The sequence below is a fragment of the Molossus molossus genome, unplaced genomic scaffold (genome assembly GCF_014108415.1).
Source record: "Molossus molossus isolate mMolMol1 unplaced genomic scaffold, mMolMol1.p scaffold_m16_p_5, whole genome shotgun sequence".
NCBI classification, from domain to species: domain Eukaryota; kingdom Metazoa; phylum Chordata; class Mammalia; order Chiroptera; family Molossidae; genus Molossus; species Molossus molossus.
Window position 1 is genome coordinate 66,764,290 of NW_023425388.1, and position 23,479 is coordinate 66,787,768.

Sequence of the window (23,479 nt, forward strand, 5' to 3'; positions counted from 1 at the left end):
TTTCTGCATTGCTTTCATTTTTGCAATAAAATTTTATGTTGATTTGGAAAAACAAAACATAACAAAAACACTATGCAAAGAGTAAAAAAATGAAGGAAATATCCAGCTATTAATTGTAGTTGTCTTTGGTCTTTAAGAGGAGAGACCAAGGGTGTCCTCCTACTTCCCTCCATTTTCCAAATTGTCTTTTACTGAGTATGGTTTTTAAAATGAGTAAACAGCCCGGCAGGTGTGGCTCAGTGGATTGAGCACGGTCCCATGGACGGAGAGGTCCTGGTTCGATTCCTGGTCAGGGCACATGCCTGGGTTGCAGGCTCAATACCCAGTAGGGGGCATGCAGGAGGCAGCCGATGGATGTTTCTCTCTCACATCGATGTTTCTATCTCTCTCCCCCATCCTCTCTCTCTCTAAAAAATCAATAAAAGCATACTTAAAAAATAAAATAAAATGAGGAAACACTCACATATGGTGATGGTGATTATAATCTGGCAGACTCACATGAAGCCCACAACCTTTCCTCCTGGTTCCGGGGAAAGACTCCTCTAAGTCTGATGGACAGAGCCTGCCGTTATTTATGACTTAGCCACTCAGATTGGAGGCTCTTTTGCCTTCTGTCTTAGATTGCAAGGTCCCCTTGGATCTCTTAGGGTTCCCTAACCACTGGTACTTCCACATCAGCTGGTATAGGTTGGCATCTCTAGTGGTCAACAGTTATGCCCCAATTTTTTGTGGGTTTTGGCCTAATTTTTTTTTCATTATAATGCATATGATTTTGAAAGAAGCAGAGAAAACTACCTATAATCTCATCATTGAAATAAATGGTTATTAATCTTTTGAACATCTTTCTTTTTAATCATGTCTTAGCATACAACTGTATATCTATTTTTTTCCAATGACCACTATGAGTGTTTCCCTCTGTCATTAAAAACTCATATATATTTTAATGGCCTAAGCCCAATTTTTAAAAAGCACTTACTTATTCTATATCATTTCATTGAAGAACCTTTTATATGCTCAAAACAAGTTTATTACAGGAGCCACGAGAGAGATTCTTTCCTCTAGTTAGAGCCTACATCTGGCTCTTACCAGTAATTGCAACTCTTTCATAACCTTGTTTCAAACATCCCCTCTGACCACCCAATTCCAACAGTCTATTGACCTCACTGGGATGAATAATCTGTTGATCTGCTCACTGTTATACACCCACGTTATAACCTCGTTTCCTTTCTTATTCAGGCAACATTTTATGGTCAATTATTTCAACCACTCCTGTGCATACACCCTTATCTTGCTCACCCTTCTTTTGCTGGTTGAACCTCAACCTTGGTTAACCCCAACTCCCCACCTCCAACCCTGCAGCAAATGTTCGAGACCTATTTTTAATGCTATCCCTACAGGCGTCCTTTAAGCTTTATTCTCCTTTCTGCTTCACTATGGGTGCCCTCTTTGGTGACCATACAGCTGCTATTTAGGTGTTCTTCTCTGCTCTTGCCCGTCTGTCCTCCACCAACTCAACCACCAGTCTATCCAGCGCTCCCTCTTGACGGCTTTTCCCAGATTCTTCTCTTTTCTCAGCTTTCTGACCTCTCTCTTGACTTCTGTTTGTTCTCTCTCCCTTCTCTACTCACCTACCTCTTTCCACAACCCCTAAAGAAACTGAGAAGAAACAGCTTGATAAAAATGAACCAGCAGCCCAGCCGGTGTGGTTCAGTGGTTGAGCGTCAACCCGTGCACCAAGAGGTTGCCAGTTCAATTCCCGGTCAGGGCACATGCCCAAGTTGTGGGCTGGACCCCGGTGGGGGACATGCAGGAGGCGGCCAATCCATGTTCTCTCTCATCAATGTTTCTATCTCTCTCCTTCTCCTTTCCTCTCTCTCTAAACTCAATAAAAAAAAAATATTTTAAAAATATTAAAAAAAAAAAAGAACTAGCAGCGGGTATTGCATCTAGTCTTAGGTTCCTGTCCTGCTGTGTGACATTGAGTCAGTCATTTTACTTCTCTGGTTCCTAGTTTCCTCCCTAAGCATGAGATACACTTGGTTAAATAAACCCGAAGATAATTTAACCCAGCTCTTCAAACAAACAAACATGGTTCTGAAATTTTAAGACAAAAAACTTAGCATGCAGTCCCGCTACCCTCCTTTCTTCACTATACCATCCTCTGTCCATCACCATGCTAAGATAATGTCATCCATCTGGTGAGTATTATTATTGTTATTTTAGTGCTGAAACTCTTCTTGGCCAGTCCATGTGCCCGACCCAGAACCATAATGAAAATCCAAACACTTACCGTGAATTTCTCATAGAGCTCATAAGTCAGGAGGGGGTTGGGCAGCTCCCTAAAGTAGAGCTTGCAGAGTGAGCCTACACAGTGGATGTCCTGGAGGTACACTTCCCTTGTCAGATCTGGACATTGATCTGAGCCAAACTCTTGCCTGAAACAACACAGACAGAGACATAACAATCCCGGGAACATGTGTTCCATGTCAGCAGCTGTTTGGTTGCTTAGGGGTAAAGAGACCCTAAACTGCTGATCTGACTATATTTTTGACCCCGATACAAAAAGACCTTCTATTTCAGGCACAGGGAAGCTCCAGGAAGAATCCCACTTCAAGCCTGGATCTTCCCTGCCAAACAGCTGTGGTGAGAAAGACATAATGCCCACTTACAAATGGCTTTCTCGTGGCATTATGTTCACAGTCTCAGTTGTGAACAGTGGGGAAGTATGAAAACAATTTGCCAAAAAAAAAGCCTGTTGAGATTTCAGTTTTTCTAAAACGTTGTTCTAAATGAAATCCTCTTTCTTGGAGGAGAGACCAAAACCAGGGTGAGTCAGATTGTTATCATTCATATGTTCATGTCAACAAACTTGTTTTATCTGGAGACTCAAACCCAAGGTTTGAGAACTTCAATCGATGATCTCTTTGATGCTGGATGGAACCTTCTAGGCTGTCTGATAGTGACTCCCACAGGATAGAAGAGCTTATAAATGTTTTCTCAAACAATCTATAGTGTGATGTTCAGGAACATCATCAGATTCCAGGCTTCATTTCTAATTAAAAAACATTTTCTAATGAGGTTACATGAATATCCTGACTCGACTAATGTACTTTCAATTAAAAACCTGTTTAAAAATATGACAAGTTTAGCCCTGGCTGGTTTGGCTCAGCGATTAGAGAGTAGGCCCGCTGACCAAAGAGTCACAGGTTCGATTCTGGTCAAGGGCATTTACTTCAGTTGCAGTTCAGTCCCCGGCCCTGGTTGGGGTTGTGTGGGAGGCAACCAATCGATGCGTCGCTCTCACATCAATGTTTCTCTTTCTCTATCTCTCCCTCCCACTCTGTCTAAAAATAAATGTAAATGAAAACATATCCTCAGATGTGGATTAAAACATATATATATATATGACAAGTTTGAGCTTTACTACAGAAAAGAAGTTAGGCTTCTTGAGTAGTCACTTGGTCAACCAAGTAATGGCAAAGTCAACAGGACTCCCATAGCCAACATTTCAAAACAGCTTCCCCTTTCCCCTATAGTCTGCTTCTGCCCCTTTAACAGGGCGGGAAAATCCCTGATGCTGTCAGAAGCCAAAAGAAACTGAGTGGGGCCTTGAAAAGAAAACCAATGGCACCCTGGCCAGTTTGGCTCAGCGGTTAGAGTGTCGGCCTGCGGTCCAGAGAGACCTGGGTTCAGTTCCCGCTAAGGGCACGTACCTCGGTTGCAGTTTGTCCCCGGCCCTGGTTGGTCGTATGAGTGGCAGCCACTCGATGTGTCCCTTTCACATCGATGTTTCTCTCTCTCTCTCTTCCTCTCTCTCCCTCCCACTCTACCTGAACAAAAAATGGAAAAATGTCCTCGGGTGAGGATAAAAAAAAAAAAAAGAAAACCAACGGCCCCATAAATTCACAGGCATGTGTTTTCCTAAGAGGGCAGAACAAGAACAATCCAAAGCTTATTCATTTAGTTAGCCGAAAATTTCCCTTGTGGAGGCTGAGGTCAGACCTTAAATGAAAAAGAACTGGCCATCACCCAAATGTCCTTCCATGATATCAACTACTGTGTAGTATATTTTAGAGCTAAGAGTAAACCATTCAAAAGCAATTGCTGTTGAAACTCCAAAAAATGTCACACTAGTTTATTAGTGAAATTATGTATGCACATAGATCTCTTAAAATCTATGGATGCAATAAACCAGCTATTTTTTTTTAACAGCCATCACTTCTTCAGGAGTAAAAAGGATGTTTTATTCCTTTAGTATAATTTTATTCTAATTGAGATTGAGAAGGAGGGGCAGAAAACTAAATAGGAGGAAGAAGACAAAAATTGAATTACCTGTATAATATATTAAATTTTACATACTAGTCTTGTAACAAGAATGTTTTTATTGTTTTAAAAGTCTACATTTATAACTAAAAACATATAATAAATATATAAAAATAACACCTAATAAATATATGTTCTTTTCCATGTTCAAGTATGTAACTTATTGTTTTAGTCACAGGTGTGTGTGTGTGTGTGTGTATTAGTGTATATGCTTTGTACATTATATATACAGAATGGAGCAAAAGTAGGTTTCCAGTTGTGAGCATGCAAAACAGAATTTATTCTTGTATTATTATTTATTCATTATTGTATTATTTGCCATACAAGCAACCGTAAACCTACTTTTGCCTCACCCTGTATACTCTATATACAGTGTGCATATACTTACTTTATTTTATATGTAATATGCACAGATATCTGTGTTTAGTGTGAACATTACTGTGCTCTGAATTCAATGTGATAGAAATTTCTTCCAAAAAATTCAAGGACAAATTTTAGAATTGCTTAGGATAAATCCGTAGAGTTGGAAATCATCCATCTATCAGTAATTTTTAATACCGGCATTAATTAGAGAAATGCACGTTCACACAGACTTCTGAGTCCTTAGCAGATGAAATATCAAAGGTTGAGTGTGTGCCAACAGAAAAACTCACATCCATCTCCAATTCTGAACACTATGTAAGGGAATCTAACTGAGCTTTGGGTAAGCAAGTGAATTATAATAAATCATATTTTCCTAACTTGTAATTAAAATCATTGGCATTCGCCCTGGCCAGTTTGCTCAGCGGTTAGAGCATCGACCTGCGGATCAGAGACACCCAGGTTCGGTTCCCGCTAAGGGCACGTACCTTGGTTGCTGTTTGTCCCCAGCCGGGGTTGGGGTCGTGTGGGTGGCAACCAGTTGATGTGTCTCTCTCACATCGATGTTTCTCTCTCTCTTCCCCCTTCTCTCCCTCCCACTCTATATGAAGAGAAATGCCAAAAATGTCCTCGAGTGAGAATAAAAAATAAAATAAAATAAAATAAAATCATTGGCATTCAATCAACTCCACCTAAGGAGGGTAAATCTGGTATAAAACAAAGAAACAGATTAAAAGCCCTCAGGAGCTTTTGTTGGAAAGAATTACATCAGACGAGAGAATTTCCTGATTAGATTAAGAACAGGCATCTGAAAACATCAGCACTTGATCTTCTGCCCCTCACCCTCCGCTCACTCCCTTCAGGTTTTTAATACTCCCAACACCTCCAGACGGAGATATGAGCAGAGAATTATGAGAGAATTCTGTTGGGGGCTATTCTTTTAGCTTACTTTAGCCGTTGTATGTTTGAGGTGACTCCGGAAAGCCGATAAATCCCATCCACAATGCCATGAATCTCTATAAATTCTGCACAGCTCTTCAGTACATATGGAACTATGTAAAGGCAAAGAAAAAACAATTAAGTATTAGCTATAAGTCTGACTGTTCTTCAAAGATATTCTTTAAAAAATCCAGGTAACTTCAAAGGGAAATAGGTATGAAACGCTACAAGTGGAAACAATTACTTGTAAATGGTGGATGATGTTCTTTTCTATTTTTAAAAGGCATGGGGTTTTGTTAAAGTTCAGATAACTCATGTATGTTAAGATATGGGTTTTTTAAAAACAACACACAAAAAACAAAACAAAACTGAAAACTATGCAAACATTTCAATTTTGAAACCAGCAGTGACCTTGGAAATCCCACAAGTCAATCTCCTCATTTCACTGGTCCTCCAAGGTGGTTTCCTGATGAACAGCATCAGCATCTCCTGGGAACTTGTTGGGAATTGAAATTCCCAGGCCCCACTCCAGACCCACTGAATTAGAAATTCTGGAGGTGGGCCCAGCAATCTGTGTTTTAAAAAGCTTTTCAGGTGACTCTTGTGCGATAAAATTGGAGAACCATTGCTTATTCTACACACGTAGAAACCAAGGTGCAGGTAAATTTACTCACCTCACTCCAGATTACTTGCTCTTATGAAAACTAATGAACACATGAGAAAATACTTATGATACAAGTAGGTAAAAGAAAAACAAGACACAAAATCAATTATACATTATGAATTCAGCTATGTTGAAAAAAAAAAAAAACTGCAAAGGAAAAAAGACTGGAAGAATATCTGCCAGAATGTTAAAGGTGATTTAAGGTTAAAGTGTGTTGTTTTGTTTTTAAGGTGAGAACCCCCCCCCCCATAAAAGGGAGCAACATGGCCTCTTGAATTCCTGCCACTCCAGACGTTCAGTGCTCCTGTAGAAGAGTCTGGCTATGCTGTTTGCTTTCCTTGGGGCTGACTCTGATTGGCCCAGTTAGCTCAGTGACCCAGAATGGCAGCCATAAACCTTCTGGATGGCATGGAGAGAATGGCAAGTCCCTGGCCACTTTTGTCCTAGGGCAGAGCTAGCTGCGGTCCCTCCCTAAGAGTGCTGTCGCCTGAGTTTGGTGTGGAACTACCCAAGCCTTGAGCACTAACACTTTCAGGCACAGGGGTGGTGTGGGAACTCCATGAACCCGTGTTTGAGATAACACTGTGCTTACTCCCCCAAAACATATCCGATCCATTAATGCCTTAGATTAGACAAATGCCAACCATTCGTGCTTAACATACATGATCAGGCCTGCACACAGCTCCAAGCTGGATTGGCCCTGTACACGGGTAAACATCAGACATTCAGGCTCAACCTTCTCCCTGGATTCTCTATCACGATACTTCCTAAACAACTCCTCCACCATTTCCTTCAACTACTAACTATAATGTCAGGTGCTCAGTAAAATGCATCATACTTAAAGTACTTGGCTCATCTCTCAGGGGCCATGCACTCCCAGAACCATCCCCTCCAGGACACATGGCAAGTCTTGCCCCTGTCCTTCAGGACTGGAACTGGGGAGAAGCTTCTCAGTTTCTCCGGGTGGGAAGTGGGCAGGGAGTGAACTTGGAATTGGAAGTATTGACGCCAGAGGTGGAGGCCCTCCCTGGGAGTGAACACAGGGTGGGAGTGGTGTGGCGGGAGGGGCAGGGAGAGCAGACAGGGGGGGCTCTGCCTGGCTTCGGCTGGAAGAACTATACTCTGATCTGTTTTATAAAACAGGTTTCTAGTTAGATTTTTGTATCCTACCCTCATGCCAATAAATAAATAAGCAAGCAAACAAACAACATTCCAATGCTTTAAAAGAGTTTTGTGGCCCTGGCCGTTTGGCTCAGCGGTTAGAGCGTTGGCCTGCGGTCTGGAGAGACCCAGGTTCGGTTCCCGCTAAGGGCACGTGCCTCGGTTGCAGTTTATCCCCAGCCCTGGTTGGGTCGTGTGGGTGGCGACCACTCGATGTGTGCCTTTCACATCGATGTTTCTCTCTCTCTCTCTCTCTCTCTCTCTCTCCCCCTCCCACTCTATCTGAACAAAATATCAAAAAATATCCTCAGGTGAGGATAAAAAAAAAAAAAAAAAAAGAGTTTTGTGTGTTTTTTTTTTTTTAAATCCCTGTTGTGCACAGTAATGGGGGACTCTTTCCCTGCCCCACCGAGCTGCGGTTCTGGAACCTGCTACATGTGGTCTACGGCCAAGAGCACAGGTTTGGACGCCAAACTGCCTTTGTAACCTTGGACAAAATATATAAGAACGCTGTTCCTCAGTTTCCACACCTGTAAAATGAGGATGACTGAGATTAACCTCATTGCTAAGATTAAAGTGATACCTGTAAACATTTAGCACAGACCCTGGCATATAACAAGCATTCTACAGTGAAAGTTACTGAAGCTTATCTGTGACGTAAATGTATAATTTGTGAGGCGCAATCTCGGTGAAAACAGTTTGCCTCCTACCATCTAATGGGCAACTGGGGTTAGAGCTGACCAAACTCTTACTGGTCAGTACTCGTCTCTACTCTTCAGAATGGCTTCTGTGTCCTCCTCTGGTTAAATGTTTCTATTTGAAGGTAATTTTGCTCGCCTGAGGTTTCCTTCCTATGCATTTGGGTGAATCTTCATAACACAGAGGCAGCACAATCCAACAGTGGACGGATTTTGAGTGGGCGGTCCTGGGGCCAGGCTTGGCCTTGGTGTGTTCCAGTGTGTGTCTGTACTGGGTATGTGGTTGCGGTGCTGTGCAGGGCACAAGTGCCCTTAAGAGCTCTGAGCATTCCCAAGGAGGACTCGAACAAAAAAGCCTGGACTTTCTAAAGAACACTCCACGAAAGGGGTGGTTCAGGGTCACCAACCTGTCCCGCCCAGTTCTCAGATAGGGACCTCCCATTCCCATAGCTCTCCCCTGCAGCCCTCAGGCTCTGTTTGTTTTAAAAGTGGGCAAAACACATTCCCGGATAGAGCCTCTGCCATACATTTACTCTGGCTTTGGTACAGAGGCCCTAGAACCTCTTGTCCATAGCTCTGTTTAAACAGGAGGCAGTGCTAAAACAACCCAAACGGAGAGTCCATGGTCTCAGTCCCTGAGCAGTGTTAGCTTTCCTGGATTCTCACCTCAGGCCGCGTTGGAAGGTGTAAGAATTCTCTATCATACTCAGTAAATTGGAAAGGATCCACTTAACCTCTGCTAATCACCTAGCTGTAGAGCCCAGGGCAGTGGTTCTCAGACTGTGGTCCCCAGGTCAGGCCCAGCAGCAGCGGCTGCCTCCAAGTGTCTCTGATGCACACCAAAGTTGAAGAACCGCTATCTAGACCAAGCTTCTCGTTCTTTAATGTGCACACAGATTACTAGGATCTTGTGAACATACAAATTCCAATGGGGGGGAGGGTGTAAAAAATGTGCATTTCTAACAAATTCCCAGGTGACTGGGGGTACTGTGGATCTGCAACCCACATTCGGGGTAGCAGGGTCGAAAGGTAATACTGGTGGGTGGTATTGCAAGAGCTACTACTAAGAGTTTAGTGAAGTCTCAGAATTCTTTTGACTGTTGTCCCTGGGGTCCAACCAAATTGAGGATACCCAGTATTCTGGGCAGGGTAGAAGCTTGATACAAAATAGCTGAGTAGTTATAGCTGGAAAGATAGCTTCCACTGTCAATTGGGCATGAGCGAGACGTTGGGGTTGGAGTCTCAGAGCTAGTTCTGTGGGATTTATCATGGACCCAAAGAACATTAAGTCTCCTCCTACAGAGGTACACACAGCGGCTGATCATGATATAATAACTTCTTTGAATGGTTTCACTGATGGTTCTCTAAGTCCCTTTTTTGTTGTGTTTTTCCTGGATCAGCAATCTTCAACATTAAATTTTCACCCAAGCACAAAATAAATGTTGAAGTGGTTTCTGATGAAAAAGACAACCTTGCCTTTGATTTATGCTTTACCATTTACAAACATTTTAAAGTCCTTTGTCTCATTTGATCCAACCTGATAAAACTAAAAGACATTTTATACTTATAAATACTGTAGGGTACTTCTTTCCTCAATTCCTAATCTCTTCAAGGGTTTACTGCAGAAAAGGTCCAAAGTCAAATAATTTCTCTGAGTCCCCCCAGAAGTAATGTCTGCTAATGTGCCCCAGTTCCCTGTGTGGCCAGGACCTGATCAGATCTGGGGACAGACTGGAACAAGCCCCATTTTATTCAGTCAGTCATGGGGTCATGGCAGCAGAATTCTTTCATAGTGCAAATTGCATTTGTGTTTCAGGGAAATATGGCATTTCTCCCTCTCCATTCTGCATTTTTCATACTGGCTAGATTTATTTTTTTTATCCTCACCCGAGGACATTTTTCCATTTTTTGTTCAGATAGGGTGGTGGTGGTGGTGGTGGGGAGACAGAGACATCGACGTGAAAGGGACACATCGAGTGGTTGCCACCCACATGACCCAACCAGGGCCGGGGACAATCTGCAACCGAGGTATAGGTATATGTCCTTAGCAGAAACCGAACCCAGGTCTCTCTGGACTGCAGGCCGACGCTATAACCGCTGAACTAAACCGGCAAGGCATACAGGTTAGATTTTAATTTCATCCCCTCTCTGGGTCCTGTGTTCCTGTTCTTGAAAGTAATGTCCAGTGGTGTGTACACACAATGGAATACGACTCAGCAATACGAAGGCATGAAATAACTTATGGGTGACTATCGAAGAGTACATAGAGTATGCTTTCATTTAGATAAAACTCTAGAAAACACAAACTAATTTATAGTGAGAGAAAGCAGGGGAGAGGCAGGAGGTAGGAATTGCAAAGGGTCTGAGGAAACTTTTGGGGTGGTGGATACAGTCATCATCTTGATTGATGTGACAGAAAGGACAGAGAGCCACGGGTGGGTCAAGAAGAATTGATACTTGCGGGGAGATGAGCCGCTCAAGGGGAAAAACCTTTTGAGGATTTGGTGCTATGCACAGGGGAGAGGATTTAAGAAGCTTTGCTGGGCTGTGAATAAACTGGCTCTAGGGCGTTTTTTTAAAGAGTTGAAATAAAGATTTCAACTACTTTCCCATTATTCTTGATTGTCAGCCGAGAACTTCCTAGTTCCCTCTTCCCCATTATCACAATGTCTCCTATAATTTCTCTCCCCCTCTGCTAGTCCCTGCTCTTTATTTCTGGCCCATCCTTTGTCCTATTTCCCCACTTTTCTGTCCCATGCTCCTACCTACTCTCGGCTCGCCTAGAGGTCACTGTCCCCACCAGCTTTCCGTCTGATTCTTTTGTTTTAACTTGTTTCTACTTTCTTCCTCCTGTCTCATGCAGAATTAAAGAAAAGTTTGAAAGCTTGTGGTATTTATTTGTAAAAGTATAAGGTTCTCTGCTTTGTTAATAAAGCTAATTAACCGCTTTCTAATTTTCTAAGAAAAAATATTTAAAAACATGTTTAGACTTTGGCTATTTTCCATGGAGAAAAGTTTCTTTTTTAATATTTAACAGAAAATTTCTGAGATACAATTCAAATGCTGTAAAACTCACCCTTTTAAAGTATACAATTAAGTGGTCTTTAGTATATTTACAGACTTAAGCAACCATCCCATTTCAGAACATTGTCATTACCTTAATTCCAGAACATTTTCATATGAACAAGGTTATTAATTGTAGCAATTTTTGTAACAGCACAAGATTGTCCACCAATAGGAAGCTGCTTATATAAATAATGGAACATCCATACAGTGAAATACTACATAATCATTAAAATGAATGAGGAAACTTTCATAAACTGATATAGGGTGGTCTCCAAGATATTATTAAACAAAATAATAACAAGGTGAAGACCAGCATAACGATAGGCTAGCATTTAAAAAAATTTTTCCTTAATTTTATTTATATTTGTAATTCTGTAAAGTTTTACTACATTGTATTAAGGTTTTGTTTTAAATTAATTTATCTTTGTTACAGATGTTTCTCCTTTTTTTCCCCACAGACACCCTCCTACCCATCCCCCTCACCCCGTCCCCAGCTTTGTTGTCCATGTCCATCGGTTATGCGTACATGCATGTAAGTTTTGTGGTTTATCTCTTCCCTCCCCCTACCATCCCCTGGCTAGCATTTTTTTAAGAGAATAAAAGATTAGATAAAACATTCATTTGTATACATATTAAATACCCGTGGAAGGCTATATAAAGAAAGTATACGTTTAGTTGCCTACAGGAAAAGGAACTGGGAAACTGGGGCTAGGGCTATGAGTAAGAGGGAGTTTGTATATTCTCATTGTATATTCTTTTCGTACTGTTGAATTTTGAACAATAGGACTATATTACCTTTTCTAAAAAAATTTTTTTAATCCTTACCCAAGGATATGTTTTTATTGATTTTTAGAGAGAGAAGAAGGGGGAGAGAGATCAGTGTTAGAGAGAAATATAGAACAGTTGCCTCTCCTCCTGTACACACCCCAACGGGGGATGGAACCCCCAACTTAGGTATGTGCCCTGACTGGGAATCAAACTCACAACCTTTTGGTGTACAGGACGATGCTCCAACCAACTAAGCCATCGGCTGGGGCTAAAATTTTTCATAAAAGTTTCAATTCAGCCCAGCCGGTATGGTTCAGTGTTGACCCATGTACCAAGAGGTCACTGGTTTGATTCCCAGTCAGGGCACATGCCCATCCCCAGTGCGGGGCATGCAAGAGGTGGCCAATCAATGTTCTCTCTCATCGATCTTTATAGCTCTCTCTCCCTCTTCCTTCCTCTCTCTCTAAATTCAATAAAGAAAAAAATTAAAAATAAAATTTCAATTCAACAAATGTTTATTGCAAGCCTCCACTTATCCAGCACTAGGTGCCAGGTGTTGCCTGTACTTATGCCATCTCCATTACTACACTGGGAGCTCCTTGGGCACATTAAGGACAGTATTATTTGCTGAACAGGAGATGGGTCATTTTTCTCCAGACAGGTTTTTTGTGCTCCTTTGATAACTGGGTTCCTCAAAGAAGAAAACACTTATCTGTCAGGCACTGCATTAGGTCCTCCTTTTTTTTTTTTTCTTCTTTTAACAGTATTCTACATTCTATAACCATAGCCAATTCATGAAACAAGTGAAATTCTCTATTTTGAAAATATGAAAGCTGGTTCTCAGAGATGTTAGGTAAGCTGCCCAACATCACACAGCCAGTAAGTGCCAGAGTTGGGATTGAAACCCAGGTTTGTCTGACTCCAAAGTCCATGCTTTCCTTCATGGTACCACAATTGAGGAGGAATAGAAAAAGTGTCAATCCACACCTATCTGACTCAACCCCTCCCCAGCAGGAGGGCAGGTCCCATGAGCTGGTGGCCAAGAATGGAGGCACCATTTGAGGAGAACTAACTGTTTCCTTGACCTTAAATACCCAAATGTCTGAAATTCTTCCACTGCAGGCCCTACCTCACGGTGGTGGCTTTTTTTCCCCCTAAAATAAAGTAGCTATAAACATGCTACTTTATTTATTTAGTCATTTATTTTTTTTTATCCTCACCTGAGGACATTTTTTTGGTTTTTGTTCAGATAGAGTTTGAGAGAGAGAGGAAGAGAGAGAGAGGGAGAGAGAAACACTGATGTGAAAGGGACACATGGAGTGGCTGCCATCCGCATGACCCAACCAGGGCTGGGGACAAACTGCAACTGAGGTACATGCCCTTAGTGGGAACCGAACCTGAACCGCAGGCCAATGCTCTAACCGCTGAGCCAAACTGGCCAGGGCTATTTATTTATTTTAAACTTTTTCCTTTATTGATTTTAGAGAGAGAGGAAGGGAGAGAGAAACATTGATGAGCGAGAACATCGATAGACCACCTGCTGCACGCCTCCCACTGGGGATCGGGCCCATAACCTGGGCTTGTACCCTGACCAGTAATCGAACCGGCGACCTCTTGGTTCAAGGGTCGACGCTCAACCACTGAGCCACACCAGCTGGGCCAATGCTTCTTGATTTCAAACTATACTAGAAAGCTATAGCAAGCAAAACAATATGGTACTGGTATGAAAACAAACACACAGATCAATGTAACAGAATTGAGAGCCTAGAAGTAAATCCATGCATACACAATTAACTAATATTTGAAAAGGGAGTCAAGAAAATTCAATGAAGAAAATACAGTCTCTTCAATAAATAGTGCTCAAAAAATTGGATATTCACATGTAAAAGAATAAAACTAGACCCCTATCTTACATCACTTATAAAAATTAACTTGAAAGGGATTAAAGACTTAAATATAAAATTTGAAACCATGAAACTACTAGAAGAAAGCAGGTCCTGATAATGATATCTTGGATATAACATTGAAAGTACAAGCAACAAAATGAAAAATAAACAAGTAAGCCTACCTCATACTTAAAAGATTTCTGCACAGAGAAGGAAACTATCAACAAAGTAAAAAGACAACCCACTGAATGGGAGAAGATATTCACAAGTGATGTATTAGATAAGCAGTTGATATCCAAAATATATAAAGAATAAATACAATTCAAAAGCAGTCAGCGCTCTTCAGACTTGGATATATTTTTTTATGAGATCTTTTCGGGGTTTTTTGATATAATTTGTCAGATTTCATAATGGTGATTTTTCACTGACATGTGAGTAAGGTAAATGTATACAGTTGTGGATTTAATTGTAAAGAATTCTTTCATATTTAAGTTCCAGTCATTTTCTTTTACCACTGTGTCAGTGTGCAGAATGCAAAGAAAATTTAAAAAAACAAAAACAAAAGCAGAAAAACAAATAATCCAATTTAAAAATGGGCAAAAAAAAAAAAAAAAAAAAAACCAGGAAAGTCCAACAGGTACATGAAAAGCTGCTCAACATCTAGTCATTAGAGAGATCAAAAGCACAGTGAGACATCACCTCAGGCCTGTTAGAATGGCCATGACAGAAAAGAGATCATTGCTGGAGTGGATGTGGAGAAAAGGGAACTCTCATGCACTGCTGGTGGGCTTACCAACTGGTGCAGCCACTATGGAAAACGGTACAGAGGATCCTCAAAATTAAAAATAGAACTACCATATGATCCAGCAATTCCACTTCTGGGAATACATCCAAAGTAAATAAAAATACTAAGTTGAAAAGATATCTTCACCCCATCCCCATCCCCTCCCCTGTTCACAGTAGCATTATTAACAACAGCCAAACATAGAAACAACCTGTGTCCATCGACAGATGGAGAGATGAAGAAGTTGTGATATATATATACCACTAAAAAATAAGGAAATTCTGCCATTTGGGACAACATGGATGAACCTTGACAGCATTATGCTAAGGGAAATAAGTCAGATGGAGAAAGACAAATACCATATGGTCTCACATATACATGGAATCTACAACAAACAAGTAAAAACCCCAAACTTACAGAAAAAGAGATCAGGCTTGTGGTTTTGTGGTTACCAGAGGAATGGGGTAGTGGAGGGGAATTGGAGAAAGGTGAGCAAAGGTACAACTTCCAGTTACAAGATAAATAATTATTAGGGATACAATGTACAGCACGATGACTATAGTTCAAACTGCTGTATGAATATATGAAAGCTGTTAAGTCCAAGAGTTTTCATCACAAGGAAAACAGAATTTTTGTATTATTTTGCCATCTCTTTTTATTGTATCTGTATGAGATAATGGATGATAACTAAACGTATGGTGGTAATCATTTCACAATATATGTAAGTCAAACCCATATTCTGTACACCTTAAACAGATGTATGTCAATTATATCTCAGTAAAACTAGCCCTGGCCAGTTTGGCTCAGCGGTTAGAGCGTCGGCCTGCGGTCCGGAGAGACCCGGGTTCGGTTCCCGCTAAGGGCACATACTTCGGTTGCAGTTTGTCCCCGGCCCTGGTTGGTTGTGTGGGTGGCAGCCACTCGATGTGTCCCTTCACGTCGATGTTTCTCTCTCTCTCTCCCTTCCTCTCTCTCCCTCCCACTCTATCTGTACAAAAAATGGAAAAATATCCTCGAGTGAGGATAAAAAAAAAAACAAAAAAAAAAACCTAGAAAAAGTTTTTAAAGATTAAAAAATGAAAAAGATACACAAATATGCTAAGTGAAATAAGCCAGTCAGAGAAAGACAAATACCACATGATCTCACTTACACGTGGAATCTAATGAACAAAATAAACGGATGAACAGAATAGGTCCAGAAGCATGGAAGAATGAAACAGACTGACAGATGTCAGAGGGGAGAGGGAAGGGGGATGGGAATAGATTAACCAAGGAATTTATATGCATATATGCATAGCCCATGGACACAGCCAATAGTATGCTGAAGACCTGGAGTGGGGTGGAGGCTGCGTGGAGGGAAGAAGTGGGGGAAATAGGGAACTCTGTAATAATATCAACAATAAAAAATAAACTAAAAAAAAAACAAAACAGTACAGAATGTCTCTGTTTTACTCCATGCTTTCTAATATCTTAATTGATTAAAAAAAAAAATGATACCCAGTGAAATGTTAATAGTTACCTCTAGGTGGTAGAAAATAAATGATTTTTGCTTTTCCTTATTTTTAAATTTTGCTTTTCTGATTTTTTGTTTGTTTTATAATGAGTATGTGGTGTAAATACTTTTATAAAAGAAAGAAATAGTTTTTTTGAGAAACAAGTTTCATTAAAGAAGTTGGAGGTGAGGCAATTTCTAAGTGTTAAGGTGCTTTTCCAGTGACCCTGTTGAATAGAAGTATCTGCCTAAACTGCTGGCCTGGTGTGGCCAAGGACCAGCTCTGCTCTGCTGGGCAAGGCTCCTGATGGCAGACTGCGTCCTGGAGTCCCCTCACCTCCTCACTTTCAGGAGCTCAGATGCCAAGTCCATTAGCTCTTTCCTGAAGACGTGGCCCTGTCCCCCTCTGGTCCATACCCTGACTCATTCCAGCTGGGCCCTTAGATCTCTGAGATCAATACCCACACTCCTTCTCAATTACAAAGATTCTCTTTCTACCAACACAGATGCCTTGAGGGCCTATCTAGCCCAAGGGACAAAAAGGAGGATTTGTCCTTGAAAAGTCAAGAAGGGAATGGACAATCACTGTGCTATGTGCTGATCCCTGAGGCTACACTTTCATCCAGTATTTGTACCTAGAGTCCTCACAACCACCTTTTGAGGGAAGTGTTTGCCCTTCTTTATAAAGGAGGTAACTGAAGCTCAGTGGGATTAAGTAACTTGGCCAGTATAAAAATATCAAGCAAAATATGTCAAGGGTCCTCGAGAGGCACTAAAAACGTGATAGGAGTTCTTTTAAAAAGATTGCCCATGATGGGGGAGGTCAGGCAGGGCTTGCCGGTGTTCATGAACAAGAAGAGGAAGCTGCATTTACAGAGAGCCAAGAGGGGTACCCGGCCGACAGTGCTGAGACCTCCCCCCGAGGTGCCCGTAGTGCTGTGAGATAACTGGGGGGACAGGACAAATCAAGGCGATGCAATAAGAACTCTGACAGGTTTATAGGGGTGATCTGAGATGATATGATGTAATAGGATATGATCCAGTGAGATGTAATACATACTACAGCACATGCAGAACCCTTGTTTAAACATCTGGCATATAATAAAGCACTTAGTAAAAGTCACCCACATCCTGGTGGGGACAAAGCAGGGAATGGTATAAACAAGGAGAGAAAGCAAGAAATAATGCGGTGAATTCTAAGAATGCTGACTAAACCAGTCTGGGGGAAGGAAAGCATGTGTTCAGGTAAACTGGGGGAGTTTTTACTGATGGGCTAGGAAGATTTCATTCTATGTTGAACTCTGCCAGACAAATCTTTCTAATACACTACCTTGATGATAAAGCTCTCTTACTCCAAAACATTCAGTGGCTCCCCATTGCCTGTAGAATGATGTCCAACCCAGGCAGCTCTAGGACTAGACCTTCAGCTGCCTCATCAGGGCTAACCCTGGAGTTCTTCCCTTTAACGGAATAGTTCTTTGAGAAAGGTGGGTGGGGGAGAGGGCATAATATGGGAGGAAAGACTTACCACAAACATATCCCTCCAAAAAGAAAAAAGCAGGTGTCCCTTTAGGCTCAGGGGAGAGGACCTCCTAGCTTCCCAGGAGGTGGGAAGGCTCACTCTTTTCTGGCTGTTGCCTGACATTTCTTTAAGAAAGGTAGTGCCTTTTTGATCCTATGAGAAGAGGCTGGTTGGGGGTGGTAAAATATCCGGGACCAGCTAGTTAATGAGCTAGTGGAAACAGCCTAGGAGGGACTGTCACTGGTGCTTCTGGGGAGGGAGGGGACTGTGGCCTCGAGGAAGGGCGGTGCTGAGTAGAGAAAAAGGGTGGGGTGTGATGAAACTTCAGACTCAGAAAACAAACCTCCCAGGAGCCCCACATGTGCTGGGCTTAGGAGCGCCCCTTCACCTTGCACTCAGGGACCCCTTCACCTTGCACTCAAGGACCTCCCCTTCACCTTGCACCTTGCAGGGACTGTGCAGGATTCTGTCTTGGTGCCGTTAGCACAGGCTGCTAGGCTCTGCAAAGACTTCTCTGGGCTCATCCTTCCTACTGTCTGACTTCGTTCTCAGGGGAATTGTGGGGCAGACATCACTCACTCTGTGGGGTTGCTTGCGGATGACTCTTTCAGTCAACCCCCGCACACTCCCCGTTTGTGGGTAGTGATTTCCTTTCCATTGCAACAAATCATGTAAACCCTCAGTTTAACTGGATAAAGACCACGGTCAGCTTGAACCACCAGATCAAGACTTTACTTCCTGGACCAGCAGCCCCTCTTTCTCGCCACCTGCTCCTTGGGATGGCAGGAGTGGAGGTTCTTCCTTGGTGATGGGGTGGATCAAGGGGATGACCCATGATGGGGTGATGGATCAAGGGGATGACCGCAGATGCCTCCAGAGAGAGTGCTGCGGGGGAAGGGACAGGAGCTGAGTAGGTTAATGGAGCAACAGTGAAAATAAACCTGCTTCTTGAATTATATGCTTTACTAACACCAATCATCTTAACAATGAGGACAATGTAAGTTTTTTTTTCTTTTCTGAGGTATTCAGGCCACCTTTTTATTTTATTTTTTGCATGCCTAGGGGGTGGTCATGGGATGTACTAATCAAATGCTATGCAGTGTCCCAGGCTTAACCATCATTATTTCATTGAATTCTCACAACTCTGATGTGTGGTCATTACTATTCTTATTTTGTAGATAGAAGATAAGATTCTGTATTGTTGGGTGACTTGTCCCTTGCCAAACAGCTAATGGCAAAGCTGGGGTACAATTATGAGTCTGTCTGGATCCCAAGCTCATGTACTTTCCAGTACATTTTTAGGCATAAGCTCCACCCTCGGAAAACAGGCACACACTGGGCCTGGGGAGGACCAGAAAGCAGAGGTGATTTCATGTCTCAGAGCAACCTGAGGAGGGAGGACTTAAGACAAAAAATTAAGAAACCTGGGTTTTAGCCTTGACCTCCAAGGATTTCAGACCTCTGAGGAGAGTAACGGTTCTCCTTCAATTCCCCCAGGCCTCTCTCAGGTATGAGGTACCTATCAGTTAAAGCAACATGAACCAGCCGTGTGTCCTCCAGCCAAAACTAGCCCACTCCCAGCCTCAGAGCGTCCTCTGTCCTAGCAGCAGGCTCTGGGTCGGCATGATGGCGAATGTTTCTTCAATCTGATGACCCGTGAAGGTCCTGGATGAAACTGGGGAAGAGACGCTGGGCTAGAAATGAGGAGAGACCCTGCCTTCTTCCTGCAGTGTTCAGGTCCTCGCTCCTACTGCCTCTGGTTTAGATCTAGGTTCTCTAGAGCAACATGGTAGCGTTACTTTTTGTTTGTTAGTTTTGTTTTTCTCACTAACTCCCCAACTCACCCCACCCATCTGAATGAAAATTTGTATGAAATACGAACTTCAATCTCAGAAGGTTTATACATATCTCCTTTGGCATGGCTGGACTGCTGTTAACCCCAGCGCTATTTTTATTATGATGGAGGCTGCAGTCCTCCAGGGACCTGGCTTTAAATGGTGCTGAGTTCATCTGAAGGTCCCCCTGACTGATGTGACTGTGCCCTGAGAGTGAGAACTACCTCCTCTTGCTCATTGTACCTTCTGGTTTCCCAGGAGGCCAGACCTTGGGTTCTTTTTCATTTCGGTGTGCTTTTTTAAAAAAATCAATTTTGCTGATGAAAGATGAGCATTTAGAAAAAACAACCATCGGTGGCCCACTAGGTCTATGTGAAGAAGGGCCAGGTAGGGCTTATCAGCTCCTCCCTGCACCCCGCCCCAGCATCCTTTCATTTCCTGCCCAATATTCCCGAGCCACAGGCAGCCATTGTTTCCAGGCGGCTTTGCTTGGAAGCCTGGGTACCGTGGCCTCCCAGCGCTTCCTGTTGTTACAAGGCCTCTCTTTCCTGCCCGAAACAACGGCACTTCCCTGCTGCATGTAACCCTTTTGGGGCAACTCAATTCTCCCATGAGCTTGTTCAGTGCTTACAAATACTGGGTGCTCCTTCACTTTATTTTACGTAACTTTTTACTTATTATACAAGAACTGCAAGTAGAAAAATTTTTTAAGAGGTAGAGGAGCAAAAGAAAAAACCCCCCACCAAATCTCATGCCCCTCTGTTAGCACTTGAGATCTGGTTGGTGTTCATGCATCACGACCATGCATCTACGTCCACTGGATTTAGCAAAGGGACCCAGGGCTTGAAGAGACCACCATTCCCAACGGTGGGCATGGAGGCAGGGAGGGCAGCCTCCTCAGGTTCTCATACATTGGTGGGCAAAAAGGGCTCTTGACAGCTTAAGGAAAGTATAGACTCCAGGAGATTCCCCTGTAAATTCTGGGCTACCCTCGGAGAAACTCTGAAAGCGATCCTGTTTTTAAAAAAAAGGCATTGAAGGAATTTGAGAGGAGCTGGACTGGGAGGAATTGAGCATGAAGGAGTTGGGGAGCTGACGGAGCAGTGACACAGTTGGGACATTTAAGACTAGGAGTCTCCTCAGTCATCTCCCTGATGGCTGCCAAGTGGGCTTTCAAAAACAGAGATCCACTGTGTCTGTCTCTAGTGAACACCACGGTCCACAGCAGAGCAGGCTGGGTTCTTCGTGACTCTCCCGCGACCCCACCTCTCTAGTCCGGTCAAATTCCCCACAGCTCCCTGAAGACCACCGCTCCAGCCTTTGCACTCTCCTTCTTCTGTCTGAAATGTACACCCGCCCCTCCCCGTCCCTCAGAACCCAGCTAAATCAGGCCTCTACCGCCTTCCCTGTAACCTCAAATAAGATAAATTGCCAAAAAAAAAAAAAAGGGACACAAAGCTCTGCTGTGCTATTGAGAATTCTGGACGACACTATTTCATAATGCACATCAAGATATCCTAATTTTTTATGAGTTTCTGTTTTGCAGCCCCAGGGAACATAGTTGTGGGATATGATGTAGCATATTTTGGAGATGAATACCCGCCCACCCCCCATCTCCAGCTTTCTTTCGGAATCTCAGACACATCCCAACAGAAAGGTATCTCCTGCGGAGACGTCACCTTCACCTTTGCAGGTAACTGATGTGTTATCCTTCCGTAAAATCAGGCAAAACTTAGTAGCAATCTGTGGTTGTTAAATCAGCAAGAGATGATAATACTCAAGCGTTGTTTTTTTTTTATCCTCACCCGAGGACATTTTTCGATATTTTGTTCAGATAGAATGAGAGGGGGAGAGAGAAAGAGAAACATCGACGTGAGAGCAACACATCGAGTGGTTGCCACCCACACGACCCAACCAGGGCTGGGGACAAACTGCAACCGAGGTACGCGCCCTTAGCGGGAACCGAACCCGGGTCTCTCCGGACCGCAGGCCAACGCTCTAACCGCTGAGCCAAACCGGCCAGGGCAATACTCAAGCTTTTATCCCGAGGTTTTGCAGCTCAAAAATTACTTCGTACTCCTTGAAATGTCTCGTACAAAGAACCAGCACCAGAACCTGCTCACCCCTCATCTCACACACGACTGTTACACCCATGTCTCAGTGCTGTCTTAGAAGTAATTTTCAGCAAATACATTTAGGATTAAGTTTCAGTGATAGAGATGGCACCTCCTTGGAGGATGAGGAAGTCATAAATACTCTATAAAGGATGTAGACAACCAGCAAAGAAAATGCTTGTTTACCACTCAGACACATTGAGTTCTAGAGCAAGAGAAACTAGCTATCAAGCTGATCTCTTTAATTTCTAACCTTTATTCTCCTCACCCTTTCTTAAACAGCTTCAGAACTGGAATTTTCTGCTGCTTGCTGTTTGCAGTAGACAATGTCAGCAGTCATATGGTGCCGGGTGGGTATTAGAAATAGCGGGGACACTTTGTAAAGTATATGATTGTCTAACCACTATGCTGTACACCTGAAACTAATACAAAATAATATTGAACGTAAATTGTAATTGAAAAATAATATTAAAAAAGAAATGTCAGCCCTGGTTGGTTTGGCTCAGCAGTTAGAGCATCGGCCCACAGACCAGAGAGTCCCGGGTTCCATTCCTGCAAAGGGCACATACCTCGGTTGCAGTTTGTCCCTGGCCCTGGTTGGGGTCGTGTAGGTGGCAGCCAGTTGATATGTCTCTCTCACATTGATGTTTCTCTCTCTCTCTCGTCCTCCCTCTCTCCCTCTCGCTCTACCTGAAGATAAATACAAAAATGTCCTCAGGTGAGGACAGAAAAAAAAAAAAGAAATGTCAGCAGTCAGATGCTATCCAAGGGTAGGGCAGGAATGGGCAGCTTTTAAACAGTAAGGTTCATGTATGGAGTTGAGTACCTGGAAGGGGTCAGGGATGCCTCTGGGGAGCTCTGGACACCAGAGGCCAACACCCCACTTTGTGAGCAACAGTTAGATGAGGCTACTAATGAAGACTGAGTCTCTACCCAAGCTTCACACAAGAAGGCCACTGCAAAGTTTCCATGAAGGAAATGATGGCAAGAAATCAGTGTTTTTAAAGGTCTGTCAGGATCAGTTATAGTTAGGAGAAACTAGAGGCAGAGAGACCTTCTGAAAACATCCAGGCCCTGTGTGACTCATAACCAGTCACTTCCTCTGGGAAGTCCTCCCTGACCCCTCAAAGGAGGGAGAACTTATTAAACAGTCTTAGAGCAACCAGTACACAATTCACACTTAACTGAGTGGTTTTTGTTTTTCTGTTTTTAAATATCAGCTTGTTTTCTATTCTGTAAACTCCACGTGGAGCTATGTCTATCTTACTCAACTTATCGGACACTGCCCATGACCTCAGCTGGTAGTCCAGCAAGTGTCCCGTGCCTCCAGCAGCACCTGGAACACGGCAGAGTGCACACATGGACGAGCGTGTGAAAGGAAAAGCTGGGTCAGATGCATGGGCATCAGCAAGATCCCATGTAGGACTTGGTGAGATGACAGTGTCTTAGCAAGGTCCAGATTAGACGCAACGTACATTTTTTGTTTTTTTAATCCACACGTGAGGACATTTTTGCATTTATCTTCAGATACAGCGAGAGGGAGAGAGGGAAAAAAAAGACAGAGACACATCGATTGGTTGCCACCCACACAACCCCAACCAGGGCCGGGGACAAACTTCAACCGAGGTACCCTTAGCACGAACCAAACCCGGAACTCTCTGGTCCGCGGGCCGACGCTCTAATTGCTGAGCCAAACTGGCCAGGGCGCAAAGTACATTTTTATCTCCAGTGCTTTTTCCCTTCCCAATTTCATATTTATTTTCTCCTTCCCAGCTCCTTCATTCTCACCCTCAAGCATCTGCTCCGTGTGCCATTCCTCCTCTCGGATGGCGAGTCAACCAGAATCCTGGAATTTTGGAATATCGGC

The 23,479-nt window shown here is 43.0% G+C and overlaps 1 protein-coding gene across 1 annotated transcript in view; it reads right to left on the reverse strand.

Annotated features, from left to right (window-relative positions):
* Window positions 1-23,479, reverse strand: part of ARHGAP31 (Rho GTPase activating protein 31) — a 106,987-nt gene that overhangs the window by 37,211 nt on the left and 46,297 nt on the right. Inside the window, exons 2-3 of the mRNA XM_036243259.1 lie at window positions 5,633-5,735; window positions 2,291-2,435 (exon numbers count right to left, since the gene is read on the reverse strand). Coding sequence (XP_036099152.1) covers window positions 2,291-2,435; window positions 5,633-5,735 — 248 coding nt within the window. The remainder of the gene's footprint in view (window positions 1-2,290; window positions 2,436-5,632; window positions 5,736-23,479) is intronic.